Source organism: Oncorhynchus mykiss, chromosome 10 (assembly GCF_013265735.2).
Source record: "Oncorhynchus mykiss isolate Arlee chromosome 10, USDA_OmykA_1.1, whole genome shotgun sequence".
Lineage (NCBI taxonomy): Eukaryota > Metazoa > Chordata > Actinopteri > Salmoniformes > Salmonidae > Oncorhynchus > Oncorhynchus mykiss.
The window spans coordinates 85,129,906-85,149,927 of NC_048574.1; the positions used below are offsets into that span (position 1 = coordinate 85,129,906).

At 48.1% G+C, this 20,022-nt stretch overlaps 1 protein-coding gene across 1 annotated transcript in view; it reads left to right on the forward strand.

Annotated features, from left to right (window-relative positions):
* LOC110517086 (serine/threonine-protein phosphatase 2A 55 kDa regulatory subunit B gamma isoform-like) overlaps positions 1 to 19,871 on the forward strand; it is a 44,640-nt gene extending 24,769 nt beyond the window's left edge. The window contains exons 3-10 of the mRNA XM_036934323.1: positions 991 to 1,174; positions 3,376 to 3,488; positions 3,834 to 4,011; positions 10,762 to 10,926; positions 11,761 to 11,930; positions 12,654 to 12,745; positions 13,417 to 13,492; positions 16,602 to 19,871. Of these exons, the coding sequence (XP_036790218.1) occupies positions 991 to 1,174; positions 3,376 to 3,488; positions 3,834 to 4,011; positions 10,762 to 10,926; positions 11,761 to 11,930; positions 12,654 to 12,745; positions 13,417 to 13,492; positions 16,602 to 16,844 (1,221 nt within the window). The 3' untranslated portion in view covers positions 16,845 to 19,871. The remainder of the gene's footprint in view (positions 1 to 990; positions 1,175 to 3,375; positions 3,489 to 3,833; positions 4,012 to 10,761; positions 10,927 to 11,760; positions 11,931 to 12,653; positions 12,746 to 13,416; positions 13,493 to 16,601) is intronic.
* Positions 19,872 to 20,022: the final 151 nt, after the last annotated feature.

Genomic DNA, 20,022 nt, shown 5'->3' on the forward strand with positions numbered 1-20,022 from the left:
ATAAAGTCACAGGTCATGTCCTTGTTATCTCTACTTCCACCTAATGTGTTTACTTGTTCACCTTCACTGGCTGGTGTAGACTGGTCGTCAGTGTGGTAACTTAGCTAGTGTCTGGTCAGTATATCGTCAGTGTGCTAGCTAGTGTCTGGTCAGTGTGCTAGCTAGTGTCTGGTCAGTATATCATCAGTGTGCTAGCTAGTGTCTGGTCAGTATATCGTCAGTGTGCTAGCTAGTGTCTGGTCAGTGTGCTAGCTAGTGTCTGGTCAGTGTGCTAGCTAGTGTCTGGTCAGTATATCATCAGTGTGCTAGCTAGTGTCTGGTCAGTATATCGTCAGTGTGCTAGCTAGTGTCTGGTCAGTGTGCTAGCTAGTGTCTGGTCAGTGTGCTAGCTAGTGTCTGGTCAGTATATCATCAGTGTGCTAGCTAGTGTCTGGTCAGTATATCGTCAGTGTGCTAGCTAGTGTCTGGTCAGTATATCGTCAGTGTGCTAGCTAGTGTCTGGTCAGTGTGCTAGCTAGTGTCTGGTCAGTATATCATCAGTGTGCTAGCTAGTGTCTGGTCAGTATATCGTCAGTGTGCTAGCTAGTGTCTGGTCAGTGTGCTAGCTAGTGTCTGGTCAGTATATCGTCAGTGTGCTAGCTAGTGTCTGGTCAGTATATCGTCAGTGTGCTAGCTAGTGTCTGGTCAGTGTGCTAGCTAGTGTCTGGTCAGTGTGCTAGCTAGTGTCTGGTCAGTATATCATCAGTGTGCTAGCTAGTGTCTGGTCAGTATATCGTCAGTGTGCTAGCTAGTGTCTGGTCAGTATATTGTCAGTGTGGTATGGAAGTGGTTACTATATCGTTATATTCTCTCTCCTCTCCTGTCCTCTCCTCTCCTCTCCCCTCTACCTTCTCTCTTCTCCCCCTACCTCCTCTCCTCTCCTCTCCTCTCCCCCCTACCTCCTCTTATCTCCTCTCCTCTCTTCTCTCCCTACCTCCTCTCCTCTCCCAGCCTAAAGGGGAGTTGGAGCAGGTGGGGGAGACGGGTGAGTCGGGGGAGTATAATGTGTACAGTACCTTCCAGAGCCACGAGCCTGACTTTGACTACCTGAAGAGTCTGGAGATCGAGGAGAAGATCAACAAGATACGATGGCTGCCTCAACAGAACGCCGCCCACTTCCTGCTCTCCACCAACGGTGAGTGGACTAACTACCCATAATCCTCCTCTCCACCAACGGTGAGTGGACTAACTACCCATAATCCTCCTCTACACCAACGGTGAGTAGACTAACTACCCATAATCCTTTTCTCCACCAACGGTGAGTAGACTAACTACCCATAATCCTCCTCTACACCAACGGTGAGTAGACTAACTACCCATAATCCTCCTCTCCACCAACGGTGAGTAGACTAACTACCCATAATCCTCCTCTCCACCAACGGTGAGTAGACTAACTACCCATAATCCTCCTCTCCACCAACGGTGAGTAGACTAACTACCCATAATCCTCCTCTCCACCAAAGGTGAGTGGACTAACTACCCATAATCCTCCTCTCCACCAACGGTGAGTGGACTAACTACCCATAATCCTCCTCTCCACCAACGGTGAGTAGACTAACTACCCATAATCCTCCTCTCCACCAACTGTGAGTAGACTAACTACCCATAATCCTCCTCTCCACCAACGGTGAGTAGACTAACTACCCATAATCCTCTTCTCCACCAACGGTGAGTAGACTAACTACCCATAATCCTCCTCTCCACCAACGGTGAGTAGACTAACTACCCATAATCCTCTTCTCCACCAACTGTGAGTAGACTAACTACCCATAATCCTCTTCTCCACCAACGGTGAGTAGACTAACTACCCATAATCCTCCTCTCCACCAACGGTGAGTGGACTAACTACCCATAATCCTCTTCTCCACCAACGGTGAGTAGACTAACTACCCATAATCCTCTTCTCCACCAACGGTGAGTAGACTAACTACCCATAATCCTCCTCTCTACCAACGGTGAGTAGACTAACTACCCATAATCCTCTTCTCCACCAACGGTGAGTAGATTAACTACCCATAATCCTCCTCTCCACCAACGGTGAGTAGACTAACTACCCATAATCCTCTTCTCCACCAACGGTGAGTAGACTAACTACCCATAATCCTCCTCTCCACCAACGGTGAGTGGACTAACTACCCATAATCCTCCTCTACACCAACGGTGAGTAGACTAACTACCCATAATCCTCTTCTCCACCAACGGTGAGTAGACTAACTACCCATAATCCTCCTCTCCACCAACGGTGAGTATACTAACTACCCATAATCCTCCTCTACACCAACGGTGAGTAGACTAACTACCCATAATCCTCCTCTCCACCAACGGTGAGTAGACTAACTACCCATAATCATCCTCTCCACCAACGGTGAGTAGACTAACTACCCATAATCCTCCTCTCCACCAACGGTGAGAAGACTAACTACCCATAATCCTCCTCTCCACCAACGGTGAGAAGACTATACTACCCATAGTCCTCCTCTATCAGAACACTACCCATAGTCCTCCTCTATCAGAATACTACCAATAGTCCTCCTCTATCAGAATACTACCCATAGTCCTCTATCAGAACACTACCCATAGTCCTCCTCTATCAGAACACTACCCATAGTCCTCCTCTATCAGAATACTATCCATAATCTTCCTTTCCATCAACTGTGAGTAGACCACACTACCCACAATTCCGCTTTTCCACCAACAGTCAGTAGACTACACAACCCATAATCCTCCCCTAGCAGAAGACTACCAATAATTCCTCCTTTCCACAAACAGTGAGTTGACTACATTTCCCATAATCCTTCTTGCCACAAACTGTCAGTTGACCTCACTACCTGTAATCCTACTCTCAACAAACGATCAGTTGAGTTGATTACCAAAAATCGTTCCCTAATAGAACACTGAGAATGGTAAATAAACTACATGACCCATAATTCCCACTTCCTGCTCAACGCAAACGCACACGTTAACTTGCATTCGCTGCCATCAACATTCAGAAAAGAGGGAGACTATATTATATTTCTGAATATATTATATTTAAATATTGTGCAACATCTTATAGTTGTGAATGTCCACTCATCTCCTGGTGTTAATAAATTAAAAGAAGGAAACTGAATCGTTGACAGATGTTTCCTCCAGATTATGTCATGACCCTGAAACGCTAACACAGATAAGAGCACTGTCAACCAGCCAGACTTGGTCTCAAACATTATCTCTGTGTGTGTGTGTTTGTGGTGTGTTTGTTTGTTGTGTGTTTGTGTGTGCGTGTGTGTGTGTTTGTTGTGTGTGTGTGTGTGTGTGTGTGTGTGTGTGTGTGTGTGTGTGTGTGTGTGTGTGTGTCAGATAAGACCATCAAGCTGTGGAAGGTGAGTGAGCGAGACAAGCAACCGGAGGGCTACAACCTGAAAGATGAGGAGGGCAGGGTGAAGGATATCTCTACAGTCACATCACTACAGGTATACACACACACACACACACACACACACACCTCTTGTTTTGTCCCTCATTCAGCCCATCCCCTGGTCCCTAACCCTCCCTCTCTCCCTCCTCACTCCCTCCCTCTCTCCAACCTCCTACCCTCCCTCCCTCCCTCTCTCTCTCCCCTTCCCCCTCTCTCCCCCCAACCGCCCGCCCGTCTCTCTCTCTCTCCCTCCCCTCTCTCACTCCCCCAACCCTACCTCCCTCCCTCTCCCTCCCTCCCTCCCTCCCTCCCTCCCTCTCACCTCCTTCCCCCTCTCTCCCACCCCTCTCTCACTCCCCCAACCCATACCTCCCTCCCTCCCTCCCTCACTCCCTCCCAGGTTCCTGTGTTGAGACCTACAGACCTGATGGTGGAGGTACGTCCTAGGAGGGTGTTCTCCAATGGGCATACCTACCATGTTAACTCCATATCGGTCAACAGTGACGGAGAGACCTACCTGTCAGCTGATGACCTGAGGATCAACATGTGGCATCTGGGGATCACAGACCGCAGCTTCAGTATCCTTCACTGGGAGAGGGACACACACACACATGTACAGAGACATACACACATGCACGCACACACACACAGTTGTGGAGACCCACACACACAAACAGGAAAGCAGACACACACACACACACACACACACACACACACACACACACACACATACACACACACACACACACACAGGAAAGCAGACACACACACACACACACACACACACACACACACACACACACACACACACACACACAGGGAAGCAGACATACACACACACACACATGATTTAGGTGCTGGACCGGTACTGTTTATATTGAGGTAGTGGCCCGGTACTGTTTATATTGAGGTAGTGGCCCGGTACTGTTTATATTGAGGTAGTGGACCAGTACTGTTTATATTGAGGTAGTGGACCAGTACTGTTTATATTGAGGTAGTTGCCCGGTACTGTTTATATTGAGGTAGTGGCCCGGTACTGTTTATATTGAGGTAGTGGCCCGGTACTGTTTATATTGAGGTAGTGGACCAGTACTGTTTATATTGAGGTAGTGGACCGGTACTGTTTATATTGAGGTAGTGGCCCAGTACTGTTTATATTGAGGTAGTGGCCCGGTACTGTTTATATTGAGGTAGTGGCCCGGTACTGTTTATATTGAGGTAGTGGACCGGTACTGTTTATATTGAGGTAGTGGACCGGTACTGTTTATATTGAGGTAGTCGCCCGGTACTGTTTATATTGAGGTAGTGGCCCGGTACTGTTTATATTGAGGTAGTGGACCGGTACTGTTTATATTGAGGTAGTCGCCCGGTACTGTTTATATTGAGGTAGTGGCCCGGTACTGTTTATATTGAGGTAGTGGACCAGTACTGTTTATATTGAGGTAGTGGCCCGGTACTGTTTATATTGAGGTAGTGGCCCGGTACTGTTTATATTGAGGTAGTGGCCTGGTACTGTTTATATTGAGGTAGTGACCCGGTACTGTTTATATTGAGGTAGTGGACCGGTACTGTTTATATTGAGGTAGTGGACCGGTACTGTTTATATTGAGGTAGTGGCCCGGTACTGTTTATATTGAGGTAGTGGCCCGGTACTGTTTATATTGAGGTAGTGGACCAGTACTGTTTATATTGAGGTAGTGGCCCGGTACTGTTTATATTGAGGTAGTGGCCCGGTACTGTTTATATTGAGGTAGTGGCCCGGTACTGTTTATATTGAGGTAGTGGCCCAGTACTGTTTATATTGAGGTAGTGGACCGGTACTGTTTATATTGAGGTAGTGGACCGGTACTGTTTATATTGAGGTAGTGGCCCAGTACTGTTTATATTGAGGTAGTGGACCAGTACTGTTTATATTGAGGTAGTGGCCCGGTACTGTTTATATTGAGGTAGTGGACCAGTACTGTTTATATTGAGGTAGTCGCCCGGTACTGTTTATATTGAGGTAGTGGACCAGTACTGTTTATATTGAGGTAGTGGACCAGTACTGTTTATATTGAGGTAGTGGACCAGTACTGTTTATATTGAGGTAGTGGACCAGTACTGTTTATATTGAGGTAGTGGACCGGTACTGTTTATATTGAGGTAGTCGCCCGGTACTGTTTATATTGAGGTAGTGACCCGGTACTGTTTATATTGAGGTAGTCGCCCGGTACTGTTTATATTGAGGTAGTGACCCGGTACTGTTTATATTGAGGTAGTGGACCAGTACTGTTTATATTGAGGTAGTGGCCCGGTACTGTTTATATTGAGGTAGTGGCCCGGTACTGTTTATATTGAGGTAGTGGCCTGGTACTGTTTATATTGAGGTAGTGACCCGGTACTGTTTATATTGAGGTAGTGGACCGGTACTGTTTATATTGAGGTAGTGGACCGGTACTGTTTATATTGAGGTAGTGGCCCGGTACTGTTTATATTGAGGTAGTGGACCGGTACTGTTTATATTGAGGTAGTCGCCCGGTACTGTTTATATTGAGGTAGTGGCCCGGTACTGTTTATATTGAGGTAGTGGCCCGGTACTGTTTATATTGAGGTAGTGGCCCAGTACTGTTTATATTGAGGTAGTGGCCCGGTACTGTTTATATTGAGGTACTGGACCAGTACTGTTTATATTGAGGTAGTGGACCAGTACTGTTTATATTGAGGTAGTGGCCCGGTACTGTTTATATTGAGGTACTGGCCCGGTACTGTTTATATTGAGGTAGTGGACCAGTACTGTTTATATTGAGGTAGTGGACCAGTACTGTTTATATTGAGGTACTGGAGCTCCACAATACTTTTAATCTGATATTCAAAAAGAGGAACAGGAAGTAGAACATTTGAGGTGCCGGAACTCAGCTCTGTTGAGCTCCTTCCCAATCCCAGACTCTATATGGCTCTGTGCCAGTCTTCCTTCCCAATCCCAGACTCTATATGGCTCTGTGCCAGTCTTCCTGTTCAATCACAGACTCTATATGGCTCTGTGCCAGTCTTCCTGCCCAATCACTGACTCTATATGGCTCTGTGCCAGTCTTCCTGTTCAATCACTGACTCTCTATGGCTCTGTGCCAGTCTTCCTTCCCAATCACTGACTCTATATGTCTCTGTGCCAGTCTTCCTTCCCAATCACTGACTCTCTATGGCTCTGTGCCAGTCTTCCTGTTCAATCACAGACTCTATATGGCTCTGTGCCAGTCTTCCTTCCCAATCACTGACTCTCTATGGCTCTGTGCCAGTCTTCCTGTTCAATCACAGACTCTATATGGCTCTGTGCCAGTCTTCCTGTTCAATCACAGACTCTATATGGCTCTGTGCCAGTCTTCCTGCCCAATCACATACTCTATATGGCTCTGTGCCAGTCTTCCTGCCCAATCACATACTCTATATGGCTCTGTGCCAGTCTGGGTAGGAATGTACATGTGTAAAATCTTAATTTGACGCAGTCTGATACAGCAGGAAAATAATCCTGCAGTAACAGGAAATGTTTCGGGGTGTCAGGTAGCCTAGTGGTTAGAGCGCTGGGCCAATTACCAAAAGGGTTGCTAGATCTGTACGCTTGTTTACTCCATGTGTAACTCTGTGTTGTTGTCTGTGTCACACTGCTTTGCTTTATCTTGTCCAGGTCGCAGTTGTAAATGAGAACTTGTTTTTAACTGGCCGACCTGGCTAAATAAAGGTGTTCTCAACTGGCCGACCTGGCTAAATAAAGGTGTTCTCAACTGGCCGACCTGGCTAAATAAAGGTGTTCTCAACTGGCCGACCTGGCTAAATAAAGGTGTTCTCAACTGGCCGACCTGGCTAAATAAAGGTGAAATAAATAAATTCAATATGAAATATATAAAATCCCTGATCTGACAAGGTAAAAATCTGTTGTTCTGTCCCTGAACAGACAGTTAACCCACTGAGACCCAGTCGTTCATTCTGTCTGTTCAGTTGTTCTGCAACAAGGTGATCAAATGACGCTCCTCCATCTGTAGGCTGCAGTGTTTAAACAGTTCAGTACCAGAGACCCAGTCGTTCATTCTGTCTGTTCAGTTGTTCTGCAACAAGGTGATCAAATTACGCTCCTCCATCTGTAGGCTGTAGTGTTTAAACAGGCTCTACCATAACAGGACCCTGACCTAGAAAACATCTACAGAGAAGTTTAAACGGGCTCTACCATAACAGGACCCTGACCTAGAAAACATCTACAGAGAAGTTTAAACGGGCTCTACCATAACAGGACCCTGACCTAGAAAACATCTACAGAGAAGTTTAAATAATTCACTCAGTGTCAACTCCCTACTCTCTACTCTCTACTCCACTAAGACACACGGGGCTCGCTGCAAATAGAATGTGTGTGTGTGTGTGTGTGTGTGTGTGTGTGTGTGTGTGTGTGTGTGTTCGCGCTCGTACATGTGTGTGTGCGTGTGACAGGGTTGATTAAGTTCAGTAGCTGAGGCTAAAAACAATCTCTGCATATTCATAGTGTGTCTGTGTACTATGAGGTGACCGTTAGTCAGGCTAGCTACAACCACGACATCCATCTACTGTACAGCTAATCAGGCTAGCTACAACCACCACATCCATCTACTGTACAGTTAGTCAGGCTAGCTACAACCACGACATCCATCTACTGTACAGTTAGTCAGGCTAGCTACAACCACCACATCCATCTACTGTACAGTTAATCAGGCTAGCTACAACCACTACATCCATCTACTGTACAGCTAATCAGGCTAGCTACAACCACCACATCCATCTACTGTACAGCTAATCAGGCTAGCTACAACCACCACATCCATCTACTGTACAGCTAATCAGGCTAGCTACAACCACCACATCCATCTACTGTACAGTTAATCAGGCTAGCTACAACCACTACATCCATCTACTGTACAGCTAATCAGGCTAGCTACAACCACCACATCCATCTACTGTACAGTTAATCAGGCTAGCTACAACCACCACATCTACTACTGTACAGTTAATCAGGCTAGCTACAACCACTACATCCATCTACTGTACAGCTAATCAGGCTAGCTGCAACCACCAACCACTCTGCATATTCATAGTGTGTCTGTGTACTATGAGGTGACCGTTAGTCAGGCTAGCTACAACCACGACATCCATCTACTGTACAGCTAATCAGGCTAGCTACAACCACCACATCCATCTACTGTACAGCTAATCAGGCTAGCTACAACCTCCACATCCATCTACTGTACAGTTAATCAGGCTAGCTACAACCACCACATCCATCTACTGTACAGTTAATCAGGCTAGCTACAACCACCTCATCCATCTACTGTACAGTTAATCAGGCTAGCTACAACCACCACATCCATCTACTGTACAGTTAATCAGGCTAGCTACAACCACCACATCTACTACTGTACAGTTAATCAGGCTAGCTACAACCACTACATCCATCTACTGTACAGCTAATCAGGCTAGCTGCAACCACCAACCACTCTGCATATTCATAGTGTGTCTGTGTACTATGAGGTGACCGTTAGTCAGGCTAGCTACAACCACGACATCCATCTACTGTACAGCTAATCAGGCTAGCTACAACCACCACATCCATCTACTGTACAGCTAATCAGGCTAGCTACAACCTCCACATCCATCTACTGTACAGTTAATCAGGCTAGCTACAACCACCACATCCATCTACTGTACAGTTAATCAGGCTAGCTACAACCACCTCATCCATCTACTGTACAGTTAATCAGGCTAGCTACAACCACCACATCCATCTACTGTGCAGTTAATCAGGCTAGCTACAACCACCACATCTACTACTGTACAGTTAATCAGGCTAGCTACAACCACTACATCCATCTACTGTACAGCTAATCAGGCTAGCTGCAACCACCAACCACTCTGCATATTCATAGTGTGTCTGTGTACTATGAGGTGACCGTTAGTCAGGCTAGCTACAACCACGACATCCATCTACTGTACAGCTAATCAGGCTAGCTACAACCACCACATCCATCTACTGTACAGCTAATCAGGCTAGCTACAACCTCCACATCCATCTACTGTACAGTTAATCAGGCTAGCTACAACCACCACATCCATCTACTGTACAGCTAATCAGGCTAGCTACAACCTCCACATCCATCTACTGTACAGTTAATCAGGCTAGCTACAACCACCACATCCATCTACTGTACAGTTAATCAGGCTAGCTACAACCACTACATCCATCTACTGTACCGTTAATCAGGCTAGCTACAACCACTACATCCATCTACTGTACAGCTAATCAGGCTAGCTACAACCTCCACATCCATCTACTGTACAGTTAATCAGGCTAGCTACAACCACCACATCCATCTACTGTACAGTTAATCAGGCTAGCTACAACCACCTCATCCATCTACTGTACAGTTAATCAGGCTAGCTACAACCACCACATCCATCTACTGTACAGTTAATCAGGCTAGCTACAACCACCACATCTACTACTGTACAGTTAATCAGGCTAGCTACAACCACTACATCCATCTACTGTACAGCTAATCAGGCTAGCTGCAACCACCAACCACTCTGCATATTCATAGTGTGTCTGTGTACTATGAGGTGACCGTTAGTCAGGCTAGCTACAACCACGACATCCATCTACTGTACAGCTAATCAGGCTAGCTACAACCACCACATCCATCTACTGTACAGCTAATCAGGCTAGCTACAACCTCCACATCCATCTACTGTACAGTTAATCAGGCTAGCTACAACCACCACATCCATCTACTGTACAGTTAATCAGGCTAGCTACAACCACTACATCCATCTACTGTACCGTTAATCAGGCTAGCTACAACCACTACATCCATCTACTGTACAGCTAATCAGGCTAGCTACAACCACCACAGCCATCTACTCCTCCAGACACAGTCCTGTGTTGTTCTACCTGAGTATCTCTCCTCCAGACACAGTCCTGTGTTGTTCTACCTGAGTATCTCTCCTCCAGACATAGTCCTGTGTTGTTCTACCTGAGTATCTCTCCTCCAGACATAGTCCTGTGTTGTTCTACCTGAGTATCTCTCCTCCAGACATAGTCCTGTGTTGTTCTACCTGAGTATCTCTCCTCCAGACACAGTACTGTGTTGTTCTACCTGAGTATCTCTCCTCCAGACACAGTCCTGTGTTGTTCTACCTGAGTATCTCTCCTCCAGACACAGTCCTGTGTTGTTCTACCTGAGTATCTCTCCTCCAGACACAGTCCTGTGTTGTTCTACCTGAGTATCTCTCCTCCAGACACAGTCCTGTGTTGTTCTACCTGAGTATCTCTCCTTCAGACATAGTGGACATCAAGCCAGCCAACATGGAGGAGCTAACAGAGGTGATAACAGCAGCAGAGTTTCATCCTCACCACTGTCACCTGTTTGTCTACAGTAGCAGTAAAGGATCTCTACGTCTCTGTGACATGAGGGCCTCGGCACTTTGCGACAAACACACCAAACGTGAGTTGGCTACACACGGGGGGAGATAAAAGCCTTTGCTGTCAGTCTCTAAATCATGTGTATTCGGATCTTACTCTTCGAGGTCCAGAGTACGACTACTGCTGGTTCTGATAATTAATTGCTCCCACATGGTGTCCCAGGTCTAAATCAGTCCTTCATTTAAATCAGAAGTAGATCTGGCTTCCACCCACATGGTGTCACAGGTCTAAATCAGTCCTTCATTTAAATCAGCAGTACAACTGGCCTCAGGTCCAGATTGGAATTTACACCCCCTTATATTGTGATATCCATCTTTCCTCTTCCTAAACTCCTCTCTCCTCCCACTCTCCCTTCGTCTCCTCTCCTCCCCCCTGTCTCCATCCTCTCATCTCCCCTCTCCTCATCTCCTCTCTCCTCGTCTCCTCTCCCTCCTCTCTCCTCTCCTCGCCTCTCCTCCTCGTCTCCTCTCTCCTCCCCCTCTTCTCTCCTCCCCTCGTATCTTCTCTCCTACTCTCTCCTCCCCCTCTCCTCTCCTCCCCTCGTCTCCTCTCTCCTCCCCTCTCCTCTCCTCTCCTCCCCCTCGTCTCCTCTCTCCTCCCCCTCTCCTCTCCTCCCCTCGTCTCCTCTCTCCTCCCCCTCTCCTCTCCTCCCCTCGTCTCCTCTCTCCTCCCCCTCTCCACCCCCCTCGTCTCCTCTCTCCTCCCCCTCCCCCTCGTCTCCTCTCTCCTCCCCCTCTCCTCTCCCTCTCCACCCCCCTCGTCTCCTCCCCCTCCCCCCCTCGTCTCCTCTCTCCTCCCCCTCTGCTCTCCTCCCCTCGTCTCCTCTCTCCACCTCCCTCTCTCTCTCTTCCTTTAGTCTTTGAGGAACCAGAGGACCCAGGAAGTCGTTCATTCTTCTCTGAGATCGTGTCGTCGGTGTCGGATGTGAAGTTCAGTCACAACGGGCGGTACCTGCTGACCAGGGATTACCTGACGGCCAAGGTGTGGGACTTACACATGGAGAAAGGCCCCGTCGAAACCTACCAGGTCAGCCCACTAAACAAACACACACACACACACACGCAGAAACACACACACACACACACACACACTAGGCACACGCAGAAACACACATGCACACACACACACTAGGCACACGCAGAAACACACACACACACACACACTAGGCACACGCAGAAACACACACACTAGGCACACGCAGAAACACACATGCACACACACACACTAGGCACACGCAGAAACACACACACACACACACACACTAGGCACACGCAGAAACACACATGCACACACACACACACTAGGCACACGCAGAAACACACATGCACACACACACACTAGGCACACGCAGAAACACACACACACACACACACACTAGGCACACGCAGAAACACACACACACACACACACACTAGGCACACGCAGGAACACACATGCACACACACACACTAGGCACACGCAGAAACACACACACACACACACACTAGGCACACGCAGAAACACACACACACACACACACTAGGCACACGCAGAAACACACACACACACACACACTAGGCACACGCAGAAACACACACGCACACACACAGAAACACACATACATTCACACACTCACGCACACATGTACATGCACAGAAATTGAATGAATGCCTTGGAAAAACCTGTCAACACTCTCTCCTGCCCTCTCCCTCTCTCCTGCCCTCTCCCTCTCTCCTGCCCCTCCTTTCTCCCATGTCTGTCTCTCTGTAGGTTCATGACTACCTGAGGACTAAGCTGTGCTCTCTGTACGAGAACGACTGTATATTTGACAAGTTCGAGTGTGTCTGGAACAGCTCCGACAGGTGTGTGCGTCTTCGTCTACTCTGAGGCTTTATCCCACAGATAAATCAATCCCAGAGAAGAGCTTTGGAGATGTCAAAATCAATCCCTTCTCTCCTTCCCTCTCTCCATCTCTCATTCTCTTCCTGTAAAACTCCCACCCTTCCCTCTCTCCATCTCTCCTCCTCTTCCTGTTCCAACCCCACCCTTCCCTCTCTCCTTCTCTTCCTGTAAAACCCCCACCCTTCCCTCTCTCTCCATCTCTCCTCCTCTTCCTGTCCCAACCCACCCTTCCCTCTCTCCATCTCTCCTTCTCTTCCTGTATAAACCACACACTTCCCTCTCTCCATCTCTCCTCCTCTTCCTGTAAAACCCCACCCTTCCCTCTCTCCACCTCTCCTCCTCTTCCTATAAAAACCCCACCCTTCGCTCTCTCCATCTCTCCTCTTCCTGTCCCAACCCCACCCTTCCCTCTCTCCATCTCTCCTCCTCTTCCTGTCCCAACTCCACCCTTCCCTCTCTTCATCTCTCCTCCTCTTCCTGTTCCAACCCCACTCTCTTTTCTCTCTCTCCATCTCTTCCTTTTCTTCTCCCTCTCTTTGTCCCTCTTTCATTCCCCCCTTCCATCTTCTCTCCTCCTTCTACTACCTCTCCCTCCTCCTCTCTCTCCTCCTCTCCCTCCTCCTCTCCCCAGTGTGATAATGACTGGGGCGTACAACAGCTTCTTCCGGATGTTTGACAGGGAGACGGGGCGGGGCGTGACCCTGGAGGTAAGCATATGTACAAACACACAAGTTTCTAACGTTAAGTCGCTAACGTAAGTCTCTAACGTAAGTCTCTAACATAAGCCGCTGTTGATGAATAGATACATGAGAAACGAGACCAAGTTGAGACTCTGGACAGGGCGGATAAGGTATAGTAAAGGCCGTTTATTCAAGCGTAATGATATCTGGCAAAGCGTGCTGCACGGCCCCCGTTCGTCTAGCTCTTAGGGAACTATCGGAAGAAGAGACCTGAAACATGATGTGCAGTTAATTTTATGCATTGAAATGACGTAGGTAGATTCTGGTAGTCCTGGCTCCTGGTAGGCTGCTTGTAGGTGATAGACAGTCCTCTCCAGCCTGGTGTCAGTATCCCATTGGTTCTCGACAGAGTTCTTTGTCTTTGGAGCCCCTCCCGAATTGGGTTTGAGTGTGTGTGTGTGTTTATGAGTTTCAGTGTGTACGTTATCTTAGTCAGCCACCTGTGCGGGGGGTTTCCAGTGCGGTTAGTATCTACTGGAAAACAGGGAGAGGGGGGGAGGTTATGACACAGAGTGCAAGCTATAATTGCATGGTTAGGCCACAGGCAGACAACAGTCAGTGAATGCGTTATTACATGTGTTAATATGTTATTACACCGCTAACGTAACTCGCTAACGTAAGTCGCTAACGTAAGTCGCTAACGTAAGCCGCTAACGTAAGTCGCTAACGTAGGCCGCTAACGTAGGCCGCTAACGTAAGTCGCTAATGTAAGTCGCTAACGTAAGTCGCTAACATAAGCCGCTAAAGGAGGCCGCTAACGCTAACATAGTTAAAGTGGCTAGTGATACATGTATTACATAAAGATGCAGTAGATGATATAGAGTACAGTATATACGTATACATATGAGATGAATAATGTAGGGTATGTAAACATTATATTAGGTAGCATTGTTTAAAGTGGCTAGTGATATATTTTACATCATTTTCCATCAATTCCCATTATTAAAGTGGCTGGAGTTGAGTCAGTGTGTTGGCAGCAGCCACTCAATGTTAGTGGTGGCTGTTTAACAGTCTGATGGCCTTGAGATAGAAGCTGTTTTTCAGTCTCTCGGTCCCAGCTTTGATGCACCTGTACTGACCTCGCCTTCTGGATGATAGCGGGGTGAACAGGCAGTGGCTCGGGTGGTTGTTGTCCTTGATGATCTTTATGGCCTTCCTGTGACATCGGGTGGTGTAGGTGTCCTGGAGGGCAGGTAGTTTGCCCCTGGTGATGCGTTGTGCAGACCTCACTACCCTCTGGAGAGCCTTACGGTTGTGGGCGGAGCAGTTGCCGTACCAGGCGGTGATACAGCCCGACAGGATGCTCTCGATTGTGCAATTGTAGAAGTTTGTGAGTGCTTTTGGTGACAAGCCGAATTTCTTCAGCCTCCTGAGGTTGAAGAGGCGCTGCTGCGCCTTCTTCACGATGCTGTCTGTGTGGGTGGACCAATTCAGTTTGTCTGTGATGTGTACGCCGAGGAACTTAAAACTTACTACCCTCTCCACTACTGTTCCATCGATGTGGATAGGGGGGTGTTCTCTCTGCTGTTTCCTGAAGTCCACAATCATCTCCTTAGTTTTGTTGACGTTGAGTGTGAGGTTATTTTCCTGACACCACACTCCGAGGGCCCTCACCTCCTCCCTGTAGGCCGTCTCGTCGTTGTTGGTAATCAAGCCTACCACTGTTGTGTCGTCCGCAAACTTGATGATTGAGTTGGAGGCGTGCGTGGCCACGCAGTCGTGGGTGAACAGGGAGTCCAGGAGAGGGCTCAGAACGCACCCTTGTGGGGCCCCAGTGTTGAGGATCAGCGGGGTGGAAATGTTGTTGCCTACCCTCACCACCTGGGGGTGGCCCGTCAGGAAGTCCAGTACCCAGTTGCACAGGGCGGGGTCGAGACCCAGGGTCTCGAGCTTGATGACGAGCTTGGAGGGCACTATGGTGTTAAATGCCGAGCTGTAGTCGATGAACAGCATTCTCACATAGGTATTCCTCTTGTCCAGATGGGTTAGGGCAGTGTGCAGTGTGGTTGAGATTGCATCGTCTGTGGACCTATTTGGGCGGTAAGCTAATTGGAGTGGGTCTAGGGTGTCAGGTAGGGTGGAGGTGATATGGTCCTTGACTAGTCTCTCAAAGCACTTCATGATGACGGAAGTGAGTGCTACGGGGCGGTAGTCGTTTAGCTCAGTTACCTTAGCTTTCTTGGGAACAGGAACAATGGTGGCCCTCTTGAAGCATGTGGGAACAACAGACTGGGATAGGGATTGATTGAATATGTCCGTAAACACACCAGCCAGCTGGTCTGCGCATGCTCTGAGGGCGCGGCTGGGGATGCCGTCTGGGCCTGCAGCCTTGCGAGGGTTGACACGTTTAAATGTCTTACTCACCTCGGCTGCAGTGAAGGAGAGACCGCATGTTTTAGTTGCGGGCAGTGTCAGTGGCACTGTATTGTCCTCAAAGCGGGCAAAAAAGTTATTTAGTCTGCCTGGGAGCAAGACATCCTGGTCCGTGACGGTGCTGGTTTTCTATTTGTAATCCGTGATTGACTGTAGACCCTGCCACATACCTCTTGTGTCTGAGCCGTTGAATTGAGATTCTACTTTGTCTCTATACTGACGCTTAGCTTGTTTGATTGCCTTGCGGAGGGAATAGTTACACTGTTTGTATTCGGTCATGTTTCCGGTCACCTTGCCCTGATTAAAAGCAGTGGTTCGCGTTTTCAGTTTCACGCGAATGCTGCCATCAATCCGTACGTTAGCGACGTAAGTCTCTGTGCTCCTGAAATCCCAGTGTGGATAACTGCTGGTTGATGATGTCACTCACCAGGTCTAATCTGATCAGAGAGAAATAATGAAGCCACTTTCTGGTCCAGATTTCAATTTGCCTGCTCTAAACGTGTCCTCTCTCTCCTCTCCCCTCCTCTCCTCTCCTCTCCTCTTTCTCTCTCCTCTTGACTCCTCTTTCTCTCCTCCTCCTCTCCCCTCTCCTCTCCTCTTTCTCTCCTCCTCTCCTCTTTCCCTCCTCTCTTCCTCTCCTCTCCTCTCCTCTCCTCTCCTCTTTCCCTCCTCTCCTCTCCTCTCCTCCCCTCCCTCCCTGGAGGCGTGGCGAGAGACCAGTAAGCCTCGAGCTGTACTGCGGACGCGACGGATCTACACCGGGGGCAAACGTCGTCGCGGCGACGTGGGGGTGGACAGTCTGGACTTCACTAAGAAGATCCTCCACATGGCCTGGCACCCCGAGGAGAACATCATCGCCATAGCCTCCACCAACAACCTCTACATCTTCCAGGACCGGGTCAGCCCCGACACACAGGGTCCAGACCTGGGTTCAAATACCATTTAGCACCGGGTCAGCCCCGACACACAGGGTCCAGACCTGGGTTCGAATACCATTTAGCACCGGGTCAGCCCCAATACACAGGGTCCAGACCTGGGTTCAAATACCATTTAGCACCGGGTCAGCCCCAATACACAGGGTCCAGACCTGGGTTCAAATACCATTTAGCACCGGGTCAGCCCCAATACACAGGGTCCAGACCTGGGTTCAAATACCATTTAGGTCCATTTTGGGTCCAGACACAGGATTGAGAAGTAGTCGTTAAACGCATGTGCACACACACACACACACTGAGATCAGTCTATAAGATGAATGAGTTGGACAGGCCTGAGATCAGTCTATAAGATGAATGAGTTGGACAGGCCTGAGATCAGTCTATAAGATGAATGAGTTGGACAGGCCTGAGATCAGTCTAAAAGGAGAATTAGTTGGACAGGCCTGAGTTCGCTATCTAAGGTGTCTGAAGACAGAGGAAGGTGGTGTGTGTGTGTGTGTGTGTGTGTGTCCCAGACCGCAGTGACTCAGTGTGTGGATCCAATCACTGTTTATATTGTTATTTTAGTCAACAGCACGTCACTAGACGTCCCGTTTAATGGATTCCCTTTATGATCACAACACCTCAGCACACCTGGATACACAGGACACCTTTACACACACCTGGTGAGAGTGGACACTTCTGGACACCTTTACACACAGCTGGTGAGAGTGGACACTTCTGGACACCTTTACACACAGCTGGTGAGAGTGGACACTTCTGGACACCTTTACACACAGCTGGTGAGAGTGGACACTTCTGTACACCTTTACACACCCATCTAGACACCTGGTGACTCATCTGGATTAATCTAGACACCTGGTGACCCATCTGGATTAATCTAGACACCTGGTGACCCATCTGGACACATCTAGACACCTGGTGACCCATCTGAATTAATCTAGACACCCATCTGGATTAATCTAGACACCTGGTGACTCATCTAGACACCTGGTGACGCATCTGGATTAATCTAGACACCTGGTGACCCATCTGGATTAATCTAGACACCTGGTGACTCATCTAGACAACTGGTGACCCATCTGGATTAATCTAGACACCTGATGACTCATCTGGACACATCTAGACACCTGGTGACACATCTGGACCCATTTGGACACCTGGTGACTCATCTGGATTAATCTAGACACCTGGTGACCCATCTGGATTAATCTAGACACCTGGTGACCCATCTGGATTAATCTAGACACCTGATGACTCATCTGGACACATCTAGACACCTGGTGACCCATCTGGACCCATCTAGACACCTGGTGACTCATCTGGATTAATCTAGACACCTGGCGACCCATCTGGATTAATCTAGACACCTGGTGACCCATCTGGACACATCTAGACACCTGGTGACCCATCTGAATTAATCTAGACACCTGGTGACCCATCTGGATTAATCTAGACACCTGGTGACTCATCTAGACACCTGGTGACGCATCTGGATTAATCTAGACACCTGATGACACATCTGGACCTATCTAGACACCTGATGACTCATCTGGATTAATCTAGACACCTGGTGACCCATCTGGATTAATCTAGACACCTGGTGACCCATCTGGACACATCTAGACACCTGGTGACCCATCTGAATTAATCTAGACACCTGGTGACCCATCTGGATTAATCTAGACACCTGCTGACTCATCTAGACACCTGGTGACCCATCTGGACACATCTAGACACCTGGTGACACATCTGGACCCATCTAGACACCTGGTGACACATCTGGATTAATCTAGACACCTGGTGACCCATCTGGATTAATCTAGACACCTAGTGACACATCTAGACACCTGGTGACTCATCTGGATTAATCTAGACACCTGGTGACCCATCTGGATTAATCTAGACACCTGGTGACCCATCTGGATTAATCTAGAAACCTGGTGACCCATCTGGATTAATCTAGACACCTGGTGACTCATCTGGATTAATCTAGACACCTGGTGACCCATCTGGACACATCTAGACACCTGGTGACCCATCTGGATTAATCTAGACACCTGGTGACACGTGGACACTCCTGGACAAGCTGATCCTAGATCTGTGCCTAAGAGCAACTTCTACCCCAAGCTACTAAATCACTTATGCTTCCATCCATCCACTCATACAGGCCCAAATTGACCTTTTTTTCCCTATATAGTGCACTACTTTTGACATGGGACCATAAGGCTCTGGTCAGAAGTAGTGCCCTATAAAGGTTGATCATATTCTCATGTCTGTCTGTCTGTCTGTCTGTCTATGTCTGTCTGTAACCTAGTTATCTCAGTGGTCAACCCTTACATAGAGTCATAGCTATGTAGTGAGACTATGCAGGATTTTGTTCCTGACTACCACCAACACACTTTGAATATAGCTAATCAAGTGGGTTAGTGCAGGGCTGGAACTAAAGCCTGCACAGCTTGTAATGATGGTCTTCTAGGGTTGGTGGCCACTGGTTTTAAGGGGCAATCTGGGACTGATGGTCTTCTAGGGTTGGTGGCCACTGGTTTAAAGGGGCGATCTGGGACTGATGGTCTTCTAGTGTTGGTGGCCACTGGTTTAAAGGGGCAATCTGGGACTGATGGTCTTCTAGGGTTGGTGGCCACTGGTTTAAAGGGGCGATCTGGGACTGATGGTCTTCTAGTGTTGGTGGCCACTGGTTTAAAGGGGCAATCTGGGACTGATGGTCTTCTAGTGTTGGTGTCCACTGGTTTAAAGGGGTAATCTGGAGTTCCGCCACATCACACCGCTTGAGTTCCCTCTCTCCTCCAATCATACACAGTAGTGTAGTGACGTCAGCGCGGCAACCTCACGGCTAACCAATCAGTAAGAGTGTTGCTGCGCTGTGGTTAGGACCATTGCAACAGTAGCATGTTATCCAGTGTTACTGTCGTTGTATATCTATCATACCTGTATAACTAACAGTTATCTGAACACTCCAAATGAACACTTGATGAAGGAATGTGTATAACAAAATAAATTAAATAATATGAATCTGAGGATCAATCGTGGTGTTTGATTATTTGATGAATGAAACTGATGTTTTTGTGTGACATTGTTTGTTTGTGGGCGACTGTCTTCTTCATCGCATCCTACAGGAGGCCTGGTGCTGTAAAAGAGCTTTACAGTAACCCAGCCTAGACACTAATG